This window comes from Euleptes europaea, chromosome 18, assembly GCF_029931775.1.
Source record: "Euleptes europaea isolate rEulEur1 chromosome 18, rEulEur1.hap1, whole genome shotgun sequence".
NCBI classification, from domain to species: Eukaryota; Metazoa; Chordata; class Lepidosauria; order Squamata; family Sphaerodactylidae; genus Euleptes; species Euleptes europaea.
In genome coordinates, this window is record NC_079329.1 from 39,112,955 (window position 1) to 39,125,799 (window position 12,845).

The window sequence follows — 12,845 nt, forward strand, 5'->3', positions numbered from 1 at the left end:
CACCCTGCCATTCTGCGTGGAGCCTTCCTTCAGAGGCTCAGCTGAGTAGAGTGGTTGGCTACTACCCACGAAAGGCAAAATCAAAGAAATGTTCGAAGTGGATCCTATGTGCTCAGGTCGCATTTAAAGATGGTTCTGGCCATGGGGAGTTTGAAGGTCTACACATGACACAATGGGGTAGCAGCTGCTTGCAGGAGGGAACTTGCAGACTTTCTGAAGCAAGTAACTTGGTGCAAGTAACAAACAACTAACACATTGGGGGGAAGAAGAAGAGTTGGTTTTTATATGCCGACTTTCTATACTTCTTAAGGAGACTCAAACCGGTTTACAATCTCCTTCCAATTATCCTCTTTGGTGTTGCCATCGGGATTACAGTTATCAATGAATCTATAGATCGTCCACTGCTTCAGTTCTTACGAAAACTTCTAAATGCCCCTTGATGTGTTGCTGGCGTTACTCTTCGTTCCGAGTTTGGCCAAATGTCACTTGAAGCTAGGGCGTGGTTGGCCGCCTTTAAACTACACCTTAACTTGTGCTTTAGCACTGAGGGGTTCCTAGCTTCTCTGAAGCATGACCCTTTTAAATCCTCATGGCAAAAAATCTTAGATGAGAAACTGTCGTTGTTGGGCTTCTTGTAGGACATGTTATTAGATCTTGGGAAAACTGAAGCTTTTACCAAAATTAAAAAGCGCATTAAAGAGCTCGATTGTAACAGCACTACTTTTTGTGCTCGTCGCGTCTGTTCATCCCAGTTCTTCAGAATACCCCCTCCACGTGGTCTGCCTGCCTATACATATTATCTGACAACTCCTCGTCTCTGTAGAGCTTTTTGCTTGGCTAGATTGAATGCTAACCCTTCTATGGTAATGCAGGGCAGAATTCTGAATATACCATACTCAGACAGGATCTGCCCTTGCTCTTCTGGCTCTATTGACTCATTAGCCCATGCCCTTTTGCAAGGCCGCTTCTACGAGGAACTTCGATCGCACTATATTTCCCCCCTTTTAATATACAAATCCAATGCCTCTGTGACTGACATAATGCCTTTTTTACTAAGCGACAGGGACCCCAAGGCTACATTGTCAGTGGCAAGATTTGTTTCAGTCCTTATATCCCTCCAACACTAGATATATGCTGCTCAAGATCAATTGATCAAGGAGCTTCGAAGGGATAAAAGGAAAGGACAATCTCCTTCCCTTCCTCTCCCCACAACAGAACAGACACCCCTGTGAGGTAGGTGAGGCTGAGAGAGCTCTAAGAGAGCTGTAACTAGCCCAAGGTCACCCAGCTGACTTCATGTGGAGGAGTGGGGAAACCAACCTGGTTCACCAGATTAGAGTCCGCTGCTCATGTGGACGAGTGGGGAATCAAACCTGGTTCTCCAGATCAGAGTCCACCTCTCCTAACCATGACTTAACCACTACATAGAGAGCCAGCATGGTGTAGTGGTTAAGAGCCATGGTTTTGGAGCCAGTGTGGTGCGGTGGTTAAGAGCGGTGGTTTGGAGCTGTGGACTCTGATCTGGAGAACCGGGTTTGATTCCCCCCTCTTCCACATCAGCGGCGGATGCTAATCTGGTGAACTGGGTTGGTTTCCCCACTCCTCCATATGAAGCCAGCTGGGTGACCTTGGGCTAGTCACACTCTCTCAGCCCCACCTACCTCACAGGGTGTCTGTTGTGGGGAGGGGAAGGGAAGGCGATTGTAAGCCAGTTTGATTCTTCTTTAAGTGGTAGAGAAAGTCGGCATATAAAGACCAACTCTTCTACACCACGCTGGCTCACTGGGAGAGAAGTTCTAGTGTAGTTGAATCCCTTCTCTGCTGACTTTGGTTTTTTTTCCCCTTGGCCGTCAAGTCACAAGGCTTATGATGACCCCCGTAGGGTTTTCAAGGCAAGAGAAGTTCACAGGTAGTTTGCCATTGCCTGCCTCCATGTCACGACTCCGGAGATTCCTTGGAGATCTCCCATCCAAATACTTGCCAGGGTTGACCCTGCCTCGCTTCAGAGAGTGCAGTCCTGAAGGGGGGGTAGATCCGCAGCAGCCGGGAGCGGTACAGCCCGCTGCTTCCTCAGAGGCTTCCCGGCCGCAGTGGAGCCTAAAAAAGGATTTTAAAAAATACAATAACGGAAAAAAGGGGGGAATGCCCCATTGAAAACAACGGGGCTGCGCCACCAAAAAAGGTGGCTCAGCCCTGCTGGCACTCAAGGGGGCATTCCCAGGGTGAAAAGGCTGCCTAAAGGCAGCTCCACCCCTGGGAACACCCCTGCACACACACACACACGCCGGCATGGGCTTTCCCTTCCCGGAAAGCTCTACCTGTCTGGCTGTGCTGGCAGCAGAGGCCAGTGGCACCTGGAAGCCAGCGTGTTTGACCCTACCCCAGTTTAGGTGCCGCCTTATTCCATGGTAAGGTGGCATTGGCACCCATGCCAGCACGGGGCCATGCTAGCTCCAAAGGAGCTTCAGCCGCCCCTTCAGGAATGGACTGCCCGGTCTGACAAGATCAGGCTAGCCTGGGGCTATCCAGGTTAGGGCTGCCGGCTTTCTACTTGCAAAGAATATTTCTTAACAGTAGTCTGATTCCCAGCTGCAGTCGGAAGTGATAAAATCCATTTAACCATCCCAGGCCTTTACTGTCTCATTCAGCTACATGCACAGCCCTAGGCGCCAAACAGTCTTCGTTTTAATAGTCATTCCCTCTGCCAAGGGACTCCCCTCTCCGAAAGAACTGTAGTGCTAAGAATGGGTCCTGGAATATTTAACAGAATTCCCAGCACCCTTGCCGGATGACAGTTCCTGGGATACTATGGGAAATCCATAGCAGCTACGTAAATAAAACCAAATGGGATCAGCAGTTATCCTATTATTCCACTAGCTGGAAAACGCAAGCACATTTCGAAACGGGTTTAATTTTTGAAATGGCTGGTTTAAGATTGCCGCTGTTTCAGACTTCTCCCCCAGCCCACCCCGGTCCCAGTCCTTTTGGAAAATGCCTGGGTTATAATAGCAAAAAATGTATGTCCGCATTAAATAGAATGGGTTGCCTTTGACTGATGACAATGGAAAGGTTAGGACGTAGGAATTCTGCTTCATGAATTCAGGCAAATCCTGTCGGTCTGAGAAAGGTGCTCTTGTTTTTCTCCCCAACCCCTCACAAAATGAAGTCGACCGGTCACCAGAGGACTACAAATTGAGCTTGTCTACAGAGATTATTTTTTTTTTGGTGGGGGGAGGAAGGTTACTGGTGTTCTCCTGTGAAAGGTGTTCACAAAACGGCATGTTCACATGAGTACTTCAGTGGGTGAAACACCCCCCCCTTTTTTTTCCTTGGAAGCCAAAGGGGTGACGGTCTCCCTTCAAATGGACCCTCGGACCTTGACCCAGCTACATTTACATGGCAATGGGCAGTGAAGGGCTCTGATGAGCCTTGGTACAGCCCGGATCTTCCTTATGTTTTTAACGTATATTATTTTTGACATGCACCCCCCAAAAAAAAAAAACAGAGCCTCGAAAACTCTGAATTCAGCAACTGCAGCTTATAAGGAAAGAGGGAATGGATTGGTGGGCCTGGTAGAATCCAGTTTTTGTAGAGCTGATTTCCAGATGATTTCTTCCACGCACACACACGTGCACACCTTTGTCTGCCTCGGCTTGTGGATGGAGTTGTGTCCATTTTTCTTGACCATTTTCAGGCGGCGGGAGAGTTTCACACCCTTTGCTGTGTCTCTCTGGCAGTCTGTGTCTTGCATTTTATTCTCCAGCTGTACCAAGAGGCTCTTTCCAGGGAAAGAAAATGTGCAAAGAAACACAGAGAGCACAGTCACAGCCTGTCTTTAACATCCCCAGTGGCTTTTCTCTGCTTTTAATACTTTGTAGCTTGAACCAGAGATTGCAGGCATGGAGGCAAAAGCCACATTTGCCCCTGCTCCGTGTGGCTATAGATCCCTTTTGAAGATGATGATACCTCTACTTCCCTACTGTAAAATGTATGACATGTATGTCTTTAAAGCTATACTTGTTGCATTCCCACTTCCCATTTTCAGGGTGTTCATAAAAAACACAAACACATGAAGGAGCCCAAAGAGGTCTCCTGTCCTGTGAATCATTTATGTCTTTTGGCACCTTTTTGCAGAAGTGAAGTTAGGTGAGAGGACGCCTTCCAGACATTCCCTGCCTGGAGCTTTCTGGGAGAAACAGGAAGCAGATGGACTACCTGGGATCCAGTTCTCTCCCTTCTCAGTACTGTGCGGTGTAACCACCTTCCCTGGCATCTGATCTGCATCCAGTAGACATCCACATCTCTGCCAGTGTTTCCACATGTCGAATCAGGCCAAACGGGGAACCTCTTGACTTAATTGAAGCTGTTCTACAAGAGGTCTATCTGCCTGTCTCTCACCCCCTTCTTCCCACGTACCTCATAAGCCCAAGTTACCTGTTCTTGCCTTCTATCCTTACTTCGAACTGTTGCTTTTCTGATGGCATATCAAACCCCAACAGCACTGCGCAAGAGCTAAGCAACAGCTTGGGAAATGAGCAGCTTTCTGTGATGTGTTTGATCTCTCTTTCTGTCTCTCTCTGTCTCTGTCTCTGTGTGTGTGTGTGTGTGTGTGTGTGTAAAGTGCTGTCAAGTTGCAGCTGACATGGTAACCCAATAGGGTTTTCAAGGCAAGAGACTAACGGGTGGTTTGCCATTGCCTGCCTCTGCACAACAACCATTCCTTGGTGGTCTCCCATTCAAGTACTAACCAGGGCCTGCTTAGCTTCTGAGATCTGACATAGCCTGTCCTGATCACCAAATGGTCTTAGAAGGTCCATGCGTAAACCAGTACTTTGAGTATTTTCTCCTGCTTTGGACCTGGGAAATGTGCCAGCTGGGGTCGAAACAGATGTTAGGAGGGGCTTGTTCTGGCATCGTCAAATTGCTAAGCCTGCAAAATTCACTGCACTTAAATTTCATGCAAGGTTCATTTAACAATCAGCCCTTCACCAGTGCACTTCGTGTTTCCAGTGCTTTGATCGCAGGAATTGTACAACTGCCTTATGAAGCAGGCAAGGACCGCTGCTGCCTGCAGGGTGGTTCTGGCTCCATGCATGTCGACAGGGGCTTGCCTGGAGTGCCTTTGTGGTTCAGGGGAGATTAGAACAACTGGATTCCCAGCTCACATTCTGGAACTGTGCCGCTGCATCAGCTCCATTTTGGGTTCTGTTCTACCTGCTGCTGCCTGTCCCCTTTGTACAGCGCATACCCACCTTTTCACTTGCAGGTGTGGACATCGTAAATCCGGACGCATTCCTGGCAGCTGACGTAGCAGCACCAGTGGAAGAGGCAGTGGCACTTCTCCTTCCTTTTCTCTGTCCTTGTGTTGTGGCCACGGCCGCAGCAGAGCAGATCGCAGCCATCGATGCCGTGCGAGGTCACGTTGCACGTTCTGTCTCTGGTGCCAAAGGAGCCTGTCTCCGGGTTGGGTTCACAGAAGTTGGGCGAGTTCTCGTAGTAGACCAAGTCGCGCTCTGTAGGCGGCTTGAAGAGGGCGTACCTGGCCCGCAAGGTCTCCACCCACCCACGGGACTCCCGATGTTTCTCCACCACCATCTCCGACGCGCTGTCGTACTTGTCCTTCAGGTAGTCACCGATAGCCCGGAAGTCTGGCTGGGCCCACCAGCAGGTCTTCACCTCGCAGCTGCCTGACAGGCCGTGGCACTTGCATTTCAAGTGCATGTGGTCCAAGATGGTCTGTCCACAACACAGCAGAAGCACAGAAGTCAGCCTGGACCAGCGTTATGCAGAATCTGTGGCAGGGGTCCCCAACTTTTTTGAGCCTGTGGGCACCTTTGGAATTCTGACACAGGGCGGTGTGCGCAGCCACAAAAATGGCTGCCACAGCTTATCTACAATCACACCATGAAGATGCTTGTGCCATGGTGGCAGTTGCTGCCAAAGCAAAGTTTTTAAAGATCTGCACAGCCAATCAAATATCCAATGGCTGATATCCCCACTGGGCCCTGCCCACTTTCTAAAATCACTGGGCAGGTGCCAGGAAAAGTGTCAGTGGGTACCATGTAGGCTGACCATACGTACCGTTTTGAAAGGGACAGTCCTGTCTTTATCATATTTCCCCGGCTGTCCCGACTTTTTAATTAAAACATCAATTTTGTCCCGTTTTGCACCTCATTACACTTCCAGCGTTTGCTTCCTTCAGTTCTGACATGTCTTATGTTGCATGCAGTCATGGCTGGGTAAGTTCTCATAGAAAAAGTGCTCCAATAGGGTTACACTAATATTATATAACCCCTGTCCCGTTTTTGCCATTCCAATGTCCTGTTTTTGTCTCAAGGACATATGGTCAGCCTAGTACCATGGCGTCTGCAGGCACCACGTTGGGGACCTCTGATGTACAGTAGAGGCTCCAGACTGGGGCCCTCTGTCCTAGGACAGGGACCCTCCAGGCTAGTCTCCACGGGGGCTATTTCATCCTCTTCACACCCTCAGTGGAGGGAGGGGTAAGATCCTACCAACCCCCCCATACCTTTAAAAAAAAAATATCCCTCTCAGTTGGGCTGCCTGTAGTAGCTACTAAACCTCGAACTAATTGTTCGTGCTCTTGGCTAGCCCCTGGTAGCCGATCAGAAGCCCTAAGGCTACCTGGCGAAGCCAATCGGTGCTACAGATTGACAAGACACGTCTTGCACATCTGCCATTCATAGTGATAAATAGCCTTCAGTTTTGAAAATCTGCTCAATGGAGCTCATACTGAAGTTTCCAAAATGATTCACTTGTCCCGCCATTCTTCCATCACGGCGTTCAAGGCAGTGTCTCCCCCTCCCTGGCCCTAACTGCGTTCAGACCCTCTTAGCTTCCTCAAGGTTGCTGTATTGTGCTTTCCGACCCATTCTCTGAGACAATATGATTGGTTTATTTAGTTATTTTATTTTATTAAACTTATATCCCGCCCTCCTTAGCAGAAGCCAGGCTCAGGGCGGCTCACGACATCCTAAAAACACAAATACAACACAATCATACTAAATCATCTCAAACAATACTCATAATAAAAACCAGCCCTATAAAACCATGAAAATATCAAATATTAAACCATTTGAGCATCTGGTGCACTTATTGTGGCATGGAGACCACAGCAGAGCCCCCACCCCCACCCCACCCACCCCCCACATAATAGTAATTCAATTCAGATGACAGTAAAAACGGGGGGGGTAGGGTAGGGAGGCCAGTGTTGATGGAAAAGCCATAGCTGACCTCAACCGTAAGCTGGTGGAATAGCTCTGCCTTGCAGGCCCCGCAGAATTCCTTAAGGTACCGCAGGGCCCTGGTCTCATTAGGAAGACTATTCCCCCAGATGGGGCCAGGGCAGAAAAGGCCCTGGCCCTGGTTGAGGCCAGCTGGACATTCCTTGGGCCAGGGACCACCAGGAGATTATTATTCACTGGACGTAATGCTCTCTGGGAGGCATACCAGGAGAGGTGGTCCCGCAGATATGAAGTTCACAGACCATGTAAGGCTTTAAAGGTCAAAACCAGCGCCTTGAACCTGATCCGATGTTCCAGCTGGAGCCAGTGCAGCTGGCGGAGCACTGGCTGAATATGTGCTGGCAGCAGGGTGCCCGTAAGAAGCCTCGCCACGACATTCTGTACCAGCTGGAGTTTTCGAATCAGTCTCAAGGACAGCCCTACGTAGAGGGAGTTACAGTAATCTAGTCTGGTTGGCAGGGTTGGGGAAACCTCCCAGGAACTGAGCTTGCTAGCGCAAAGCAAAGTCCTTGCTGGGCAACTAAGAGATCCCTTCCACAAGCTAATAAGCAAAGGCCTTGCAGATCCTGAGCTGGCCCTAAGATGTGTTTTGCTGAACTTGAAATGCTCATAATTAAGATCTTAAAATTGAATGCCAGCAAGCCGATTGGAGGATCTCTAAGTTCGTATTTTATTTTATTTTTATTTTTTTAAAATTCTTAGCTGGAGTGAGGAAGGTCAAGGAGGGGCAGTGAATCACTCCTCCTTCCTCTTCTACAAGCGCAGCGCTGCTGAGGAAAGGAGTTGATTCCATCTCTTTCTCTCTCATCTTTCTTTTCTTTTTTTTAAATTATTTTTTTATTATATTTTCCGGGATACAGAATGGAAAAATTGGGGGAAGGGAAGAGAAAAAAAGCAAAGCAAAAACAGTGACAGCATTATCTTTCTTTTGCACTTATGCAACTCACATCTTGTTCTTAAACATTATTCTGTAATTCTTCTATAATTTCGCTAATTCTACACTTTATATTCTATTCTGTTACATCAGAGTCGAACCACTTCGGTTTCTGATTCTGTTTCTACTGCATCGCAAACGTAATATATTCCGATTCACTTTCCTTCTCTCTCATCTTTCCAGCCCGCTGACCTGCAGGCTGTTCCTCTGCACAGAACCCACGTCCCCAGGATTGATTCTTCCAGGGATCAGAAATGGATGCATGAACAGAGAGGAATGCAGGGAAACTTGCCTGCGTGGCTGGCTGGAGAGATGCCATCATTTTTTCATGTCAATTTTTTCTATCTATCCCCTCTTCCCTTTACAGCTAACCCAGTGCCTTTGGGCAGCCCATGAAAAACAATTAGATGAATTGTGTCCCTGGAATATCTCCAGCCAGTGAGCTACTTCTGTCTCCCAAGCAGTCTGATGAAGAGTGCTAGTGAACTCAAAAGCTAGCACACCATTGTGTATCATTTGGCTGGTCCTAATGAAGGGTTGCATTCTGGTTTGGGGGTTGTTGTTTGTTTGTTTTTTGCTTTGGGACTTGCCTGCCTGCTAACAGCTTCTTTCTGCCTTAAGCATGCCAGATAGGGTTGCCAACCTCCAGGTACTAGCTGGAGATCTCCTGCTATTACAACTGATCTCCAGCCGATAGAGATCAGTTCCCCTGGAGAAAATGGCCACTTTGGCCATTAGACTCCATGGCATTGAAGTCCTTCCCCTCCCCAAACCTTGCCCTCCTCAGGCACCGCCCAAAAAACCTCCTGTCGATGGCGAAGAGGGACCTGGCAACCCTAATGCCAGAGAAGGAAGTTCCAGAATGCCATAAAGCACTTTGGACTGTGGAGGAGAAATTTCAGTGCTCCTTCTCCCTAGAGCAGGACTCTGGACAGACATTATAAACATCCCAAAACAAATGCCATAAATCACTGTTTTAAACTCCATGCAATCAGAAAGCTAGCACAACAGTGAGAAAGCATCTACCCGCTCTCTTGGCATGCAATGCTGCTTTTCTTTTTGCAGGGAACTTTGTACAAACAGGCGCATTCCAAACTCTTCTCCTCCATCTGGAATGGTGCCATCCCTCAGTCCATTTCTACGGTCAACCAACTGCATGTCTAAATCAGACCTCTGTAGACATATCTGAGGCAGGTGGCCTTGGCATTTTGGGTGGTTGCCTAGTTTGTACCTGGCATGGTAGCCAAGCTATCATCTTTGTTGGCATGTATCTATTTCCATTCCTCCTCAATACTGTGTCCATTTTCTACCAAAACGTGGATATTCAGGTGCCCTTGGGAATGGGGGGTTAGAGGTTGCTGGCCAGCAGCTATGTACCCCTCTTCTCCCTTGCAGGCCTAAGCTCTAAGGACAGGGGGGGGGGAGAGATTCTTGAATGGTGGGCTGGAACCCATCAGGAATTCTTTGGGCTGAAGTAAATGCCTTGCTTCAAGCCAGGGCTGACAAATCCAGGTTTGGAAATTCCTGGAGATTTGGGGGTGGAGTCTGGGGAGGTGAGGAACCTCAGTGGCATATGGAGCCATACCGTCCTCCCTCCAAAGCAGCCGTTTCTTTCAGGGGAATTGATCTCTGTAGCCCCATGGTCATTCCAGGAGATCTCCAGGCCCTACCTGAAGGTTGGCAACCCTTCTCCATGCTTGGCTTCTTGCATCACAGCCCTTTATCTGTCTACTTAGTACATTTTATCCCTGGCCATTCCCCAAGGTGTTCACAGAGGCATCCGTTGTTCTCTCTTCCCCATTTTGTCCTCTGTGAGGTAGTTTGGGCTGAAGGAGAGCGGCTGGCCCACGTCCACCCCATGTCTTCATGGATGAGTGGGGATTTGAACCCAGGTCTCCCAAACCTAGTCCAGCTCTTACACCCCCATGCATAAGCCATGATTGCGGGATAAAAGGCCCAGGCCCATCTTTCTCCTTGGACCAAGGAAGAGAAACTACTCACCGTTCTGCCGGCTTCGTTATTGTGTCTGTTCATGGCCGAGCGGGCATCCGGGCGGTTTTCTCGGGCATCTGCAAACTCCCTGGAAACGAGCACCCCGAAGTCGGCATCTTCGCTGCAGCCACCCCATTTCCACCCTTCGCCTGGTGGCCCCTTGTGATGCGAGTCACAGCCGCAGATCGTGGAAGTCCCTTCGGCACAGGAGCGGGTCACGGCAAACGCCACTCCGGCCGAGGCAATGGCGTGGACAAAGGCAGATTCTCGCGTGGCTGTGAAGGAAGGGGAAAGGTTAGGTTGCTGGCCCCCAAGTGGCCTCTCTCCCTTTGCTTTCTGTCATGTACATAGTTACAGCTCTTGTTTCTGAATATTTGGTTCCCTCATTTTAAGGAGCCTTCCTTTGCCACTGTCCGGAGGGGCCCCCCTTGCCTTTCTGTGCTTTATGTATGGACACTGAGAGCACCTAAAGAAGTAATTCCTATACTGGGTCATATGAGGTGTAAATCTTTATGAACTCCTGTGAGCTCAATTTCTCAACCACTGAGGAGGCTACCTGTTGCAACTCTGCATGAGTACACTGCTGTAGCGTTTCCTTTTCCTAGTTAGACTGTATGGTAAAGCTCAGGACTAAAATAGTAGCTACTGTTTGAGTTATTTTATTGCCTAAATTGAAATATGTGCTTACCTTTTGAGTGTAGGAAATATTTCTATAAGATGCTCTCACAACTTTGTGTTGAAACACTGAATGTAACTTTAAATAACCTTCTCAGAGGAGGCACATGCAGATCAGAAACCTTCAGAGTAGAGATTCATGATGAATCATGGCAGGGGCAGCCACCTCTAGAAGTGGAATTTTAGGGTGGGGTGAAGTGGGGAAACAAGCCTAGAATGGCTCAGGCTCTTGAATGTCCAGTGGAAGAGTCTGTCAAGCTCCATACACAGAGTTTTCAACTAGGCAGGAGTGAGTTTTACTCAGTCTTGTGAAAACTGGAACTCCTAAAAACAAGCCTGGGCACAGGGAAGATTAATCTAGAGCGCTGAACCCGGCTTTGGCTGGGGAGAGCGGGGTAACAAATGGAAATAATAAATAAATAAATAATAGCATTTACCATCTTGAAAGCAGCCAGGGCTTTTCATGCCCATTCTTCAGGAGGTTTGAGAATAGCCAGCCTGGAAAAAGCCTAAACCCCCACGGCTGCCCCCAAAGCCTGAGACTCTCTCGTGCGAGAGGGACGAGGGCTTGGAGCGGCCTCCGAGAGATTTCCCAGTGGCGACACTGACATTCCCAGCAGCAAGGAGGGGCACCGCTTGGGCGGATTATGGGCTCTTGACAGAGCTTCACTGTGCTGGTCTCCGATCCGGACCCCGTTACCTGCTGGGACACTCAATTTGCCATTGTTTGCCGTGTGTCACACTGTATTACCAGCATAATGTGGAATGTTTCCGCCAGGCCCAGCGGTACCCACGCTGGCATTCCCCACGGCCACCCCTTGGCAACGGGGCCCACATCCTCTCTGTCCCGCCGTCCGCCTGCAAGCCCACCAGCCAGGCTAGGGAATCCCCTATTGAGGCCTCTGTTGCCGGTCCTCCCCTCCTGGGCTTGGGGTGGCAAAGGGCGTGTGAATGGCGCGGGGTTGTGAAACAGTTCAGGGTCTGGAATGATATCTCTTTCCCCGGCGCACAGTGGGGATGGAAGCTGAGCTCTTTTCTCCTGGCTCTAAGCTCATTTTCTCTCCCTCTCTGCCACCCGGGCTGCCTTGAAATCGCCTGTGTTTCTAGCCGGCCCCCCTCTTTAAATGCAAATGTGTCATCTCTGTCCTGCTGGAAAAGACCGCTGGGTTATCGCAGTGCGGTTGGGCATTTTGCAGCCTGTGGAACCAGCCGCTCACTTCCCCTCCCTAGAGAGGCCCTCAAGGTGCAGGTTTTAATAGACGTTTGTCCCAGAGAGCTGTGGCAGGTCTCTCTTTTTGACACCCAACGCCCTGCGGTGTTCTTAGTTGCCAGCCTTCAACCTTTGTGGAGCCTGTGTCCACTTTAATCCCACCTACCTATTTTTTAAAATTATAATGTCTGCTTTTCAGACGTGACATCTCACTGTGCCCGTAACAACGCTATGTCCAGGCTGTAGATGCTGCTTACAGCTGGAGCTCACGTGAGTGAGACATCCCTTGCATGGAGAAACCTCGCATGGCAGAGAGGAAGGGAAGCTACGGCCCTTTTCCCTGCTCATTTTCTGTGTGGAGGGAAACGTTGGTATGGTGGAGCCATGTGGCTGGCAATCTAAATGGATGGACTCAAGTTTATGACATCAGTCAGGCCTCTTAGGGGAAAAAAAATGAGGCACAGCTAATGTTGCCGAGCACAAGGGTGAAACAGTCATGAGTCAGGACCCAGCTGTTGAAGACAGCTTCAAAAAACAGCTCAGCTCTCCTGCCAGCTGGGCAGCCTTTGCAGATAAGGTACAAGCCAGGTGCACTTACCAAGGATGTTGCCCTTAGTCTCTACCCAGGTAAGGGAGAATTTTGCCACTTCCCCATTTCCCCAGATTTTAAATTGTATATAATATGTTACCCAACAGTGCACGAGAGAATCTACAGGTCAGGGGCTCTGATCCTACAGGAAAGTCTTCTGCTTAATTGTGGCTTGCACGG

The 12,845-nt window shown here is 49.2% G+C and overlaps 1 protein-coding gene across 1 annotated transcript in view; it reads right to left on the reverse strand.

The window, feature by feature from the left end:
- Positions 1-5,256: 5,256 nt before the first annotated feature.
- WNT3 (Wnt family member 3) overlaps positions 5,257-12,845 on the reverse strand; it is a 37,254-nt gene continuing 29,665 nt past the window's right edge. Inside the window, exons 3-4 of the mRNA XM_056863213.1 lie at positions 10,201-10,466; positions 5,257-5,736 (exon numbers count right to left, since the gene is read on the reverse strand). Coding sequence (XP_056719191.1) covers positions 5,257-5,736; positions 10,201-10,466 — 746 coding nt within the window. The remainder of the gene's footprint in view (positions 5,737-10,200; positions 10,467-12,845) is intronic.